Genomic DNA, 4,153 nt, shown 5'->3' with positions numbered 1-4,153 from the left:
AAAAACTTTCTAGGGCTCTAGAGTTATAAAAAGCTCCCATGTGTCATTTTCTGGCAGTTGGACAGCTACAGAGAGCCACTCGGCAAGCACTCCTATCCTACCCAGGGTTTGTCATTGGATTGATATGCTGGGTTTGGCACAAACAGTTGAAGGTTATCACAAATCTGCTGCAAGGAGGTTTGTTAACTTATAATAAAAAATAAAATACAAACACACCTTTCCAGATACCCCCTCCCAATGTCTCATGGGCAGAGTGCTGCCAGTCTCCAGGGGAGGCCCTTCCAGACCTGGGAAGCAGGGTCTGGAATGCAAGAAAGGAGACCGAACCCCCTGTGGGAAGAGTAGAGGTCACCCTGATATCCGTCTGCTCGCCTGGGGGTGGGGGAGTAAGCACCATGTGTCTTGGATGATGCCAGCCGGTCTCATCTTCTCTTCCTGTCTGCCACCAGCCCCATGGCATCCCTTCCTGTCCTGCAGAGGGAGAGAGTGTTCCAATTGGGAGCCCATACCTACAGAATCCCTGCTCTGCTCTACCTGCCTCTGCAGAAGACCCTGCTGGCCTTCGCTGAAAAGCGGGCGAGCAAAAAGGATGAGCATGCAGAGCTGATTGTCCTGCGCAGGGGAGACTATGATGCGGTCACCCACCAGGTCCAGGTAAGGCAGGATGTGGCTACAATTGCTCCACCAGGGCTCTACATTTACTCCTTTGCTGGTGTGATAGGGGATCCAGGATCTCATGGAATACAGGGCCAATTCCATCCTTCAAGGACTGAGGTCTAGGGGGCAGAGGGAAAAGACACATTGAAGCCCAGGAGGGAACCAGGCGGCCATTTAAAGAAGAGCCAGAGAAGACGCCCCTAGTGATCACCTGGACCTAACACGGGTTCACCATGAATGAGTCCAGTCGGCCTGGCCACACCTGCTTTGTTGCATGACTGAATGAGTTTCCTGGCATCCTTGAGAATCGGAGAGAGGAAGAGTTCAGTGTCATGTGACTGGGGGGTTGGAGTGATTGCTTATGTCCCAAAGTTTCAGCTTGTAGATTAGGTGATTAATCTTGACAAAGCTACCTAAGACTGAGCTTATCATACTTGAAGGGTTTAATGTCATTATGATTACTCTTTCATGGTCATTACCACGTAGTAACTGTCCATACTTGGAGTTTGAAGCAGAAGGATCTGGGTTCAAGTCCTGGTTTCACCACTTGTCAGGGATATGGCCTAGGCAACTCCTCTACCCTATCTCAGCTTCTTGTTCTCCAGATGTAAGATGGAGCTAATAATACTTGTCTCCCAGAGGTCAGGGCCTTAGATGAGACAATGGATGTTAGACTTTTGGCATCATATCTGTGCTTAGAATTGCTCATTGTTGATGGTTGTTAGTGAATGGGGACTGGCATCAGAGCTGCAGCATATGTGCCATAGACTTGGGGATTATAGAAGCCCTATGTGAGTCCTTGTAGGCTGCATTAATAATATGGAAGGTGATCATCACATTCTGTCTTGCACTGGTCAGGTTACTGCAGTCCCTGAGAGGGCTTTGCTTTTTCAAGATGTCAAGCTGGACTGAGCTGGCAAGTAGAAGGAACCAGAATGAGGCTGCGAATGGCTCATGCCTGAGTCATCCTTGCTTCTTGGGGTCTAGCACATCGTGGGTGCCCTGCATACTGATGGGAATGGAAGTGAGAGAGCCTAAGTGAAGAGCAGCTGCTGCTCTGGGAGGTGTCGTAAGGGGGCTGTGAGCATGGGGTGAGGAGCTGACCTCGATGACCTCTGACTCTGGTCCCATGAGACACATACCCATCCCCACCCATCCCTGAGTGTGGAGTTCCTGTCACCATCACTGACTGTCTCATGGCTGTGCTTCTCCTTCTTTTCTCCCCACATTCAGTGGCAAATGCAGGAGGATGTGACCCAGGCCCAGCTGGAGGGCCACCGCTCCATGAACCCATGCCCCTTGTACGACGAGCAGACAGGAACCCTTTTCCTCTTCTTCATCGCCATCCCGGGACAGGTCTCTGAGCAACACCAGCTGCTCACCAGGGTCAACGTGACACGACTATGCCAAGTCACCAGCACTGACCATGGGAGGACCTGGAGCCCCGCCAGAGACCTCACCAGCTCTGCCATCGGCCCAGCCTACAAGGAGTGGGCCACCTTTGCAGTGGGCCCGGGGCACTGTCTGCAGCTGCACAACAAGACCCGGAGCCTGGTAGTCCCTGCCTATGCCTACCGGAAACTTCACCTCCTCCGAAAGCCGACCCCCTTTGCCTTCTGCTTCCTCAGTCATGACAGTGGACACACATGGGAGAGAGGGAACTTTGTGGCCCAGGACACCCTGGAGTGTCAAGTGGCTGAAGTCGGGGCTGGGGAGCACAGAATGGTCTACCTCAACGCTAGAAGCCTCCTCAGAGCCAGGGTCCAAGCCCAGAGTACCAACGATGGGTTCTATTTCCAGGAGGTCCGACAGGTGAAGAAGCTCGTGGAACCTCCCAATGGCTGCCAGGGCAGCGTCATCAGCTTCCCCAGCCCCCACTCAGGGTCAGACTCAGCCCAGTGGCTGCTGTTCACTCACCCCACCCACCCCCAACAGAGGTCTGACCTGGGTACCTACCTCAACAAGCAGCCCCCAGTCTCTGAGGCCTGGTCAGAGCCAGTTCTGCTGGCCAAGGGCAGCTGTGCCTACTCAGACCTCCAGAATATGGGGATTGGTCCCGATGGGTCCCCCCAGTTTGGGTGTCTGTATGAAGCAGATGACTCTAAGGAGATTGTTTTCCTCTTGTTCACCCTGAAACAGGCCTTCCCGGCTGAATTTATGCCTCAATGAACCCACTGCATGCTGACCACAAAGAACCACCCCTTCTGCCTCCAGGCACTGGCTGAGAGGCTCACTATTTTCATTTTTGTTCAGGGTCCTATGGACTTGGAGGCCAACCTTGGTTTACTTCATTAACAACATGCAGAGAAGTCTTTTTCTCCTTCATCATCCCAGCCTTCCCAGAAGGTTCTATTTTCAGCCCAGAAAACAAAGGCACCTGGCATCCCATAGCCTCTTGACAGAGAAGGAGCAGAGGGCTGTGGGGGGAAGGTGGCGGTCGCTCTGCGAGGCTCAACCCGCCTGTCACCTGCCCCTAGCTTTGTGTGGGTCTTCACAAATTACGTAGCTCAACCCATTTCTTTTCGGGAAGTGCTCATCGTGTTCCTGGGGGAAAGAATGAGACAAACATGTCAATTAGCAGAGGTGTGTGTGTGTGTGTGTGTGTGTGTGTGTGTGTGTGTGTGTGTGTGTCCTAGCTAATGCTTTGGAGCAGTATGGGGAATGGTTTTGCAGGAAAGTAAGGCAGGGTTTAGCGGGTCTCACTCTGTCACCCAGGCTGGAGTTGGCCTCCCGGGCTCCGGTGATCCTTTCGCCTTAGCCTCCCAAGAAACTGGGACCACAGGCACGTGCCACCACACCTGGGTCATTGTTTTGTAGAGACAAGGTCTTGCTATGTTTCCCAGGCTGGTCTCAAACTCCTGGGTTCAAGTGACCCTCTCGCCTCAGTCTCTCAAAGTGCTGGGATTACGGGGGTGAGCCACTATGCCTGCTGAAAATTGCTTCAGTCATTGTATTAGTGTCCTGGGGCTGCAGTAACGAATTGCCTCAATGTAGGTGGCTTAGAGCAACAGTAATTTATTCTCTCAGAGTTCTGGCGGCCAGAAGTCTGAAATCAAGGTATGCACAGGGCCATGCTCCCTCTGGCGTCTCTTCTGAAGGAGGAGCCTTCCTCGCCTCTTCCAGCTTCTGGCGGCCCCTGGCAACTCCTGCTGTTCCCTGGCTCGTGGCTGCATGACTTGAGTCCCTGCCTCTGTCTGCACTTGATCTTCTCCTGTGTCTTCTGTTATAAGGACACTTGTCACTGGATTTGTGGCCCACCCAGGATGATCTTATCTCTCAAGCTCCTTGACTTAATTACTTCTGCAAAGATCCCTCCAAATAAGGTCATATGAACAGATTCTGGGGATTAGGAGGAGAATATATCCTTTGAGGGCTGCCATTCGATCTCAAAAGTTATTTTTCTACAGGTGATATGGCTAAAGCTAAGAATTAAACACAGATGAATCAGATAATTCAGAATAATCGAGGGGACAGGGCGTGTTGAGGATGTTGGATG

General features: G+C 52.1%; 1 protein-coding gene across 1 annotated transcript; it reads left to right on the top strand.

Annotated features, from left to right (window-relative positions):
• Window positions 1-453: 453 nt before the first annotated feature.
• NEU2 (neuraminidase 2) lies at window positions 454-2,826 on the top strand. The gene is made up of 2 exons (XM_008065113.1): window positions 454-654; window positions 1,891-2,826. Exons 1-2 carry the CDS (start codon window positions 454-456, stop codon window positions 2,824-2,826), a joined length of 1,137 nt encoding a protein of 378 aa, XP_008063304.1.
• The last annotated feature ends 1,327 nt before the right edge of the window (window positions 2,827-4,153 follow it).

Source organism: Carlito syrichta, unplaced genomic scaffold, assembly GCF_000164805.1.
Source record: "Carlito syrichta isolate Samal-C Ts95f unplaced genomic scaffold, Tarsius_syrichta-2.0.1 Scaffold308158, whole genome shotgun sequence".
In the NCBI taxonomy this organism is placed as follows: Eukaryota; Metazoa; Chordata; class Mammalia; order Primates; family Tarsiidae; genus Carlito; species Carlito syrichta.
Note: the sequence above shows the minus strand (reverse complement) of the source record. Positions and strands in the feature narration are given on the sequence as shown.

Coding starts and splice junctions, on each gene's coding strand:
- NEU2 (XM_008065113.1), top strand. CDS start 454: ATGGCATCCCTTCCTGTCCTGCAGAGGGAGAGAGTGTTCCAATTGGGA. Junction 655..1,890: donor CGGTCACCCACCAGGTCCAG/GTAAGGCAGGAT, acceptor CCCCACATTCAG/TGGCAAATGCAGGAGGATGT.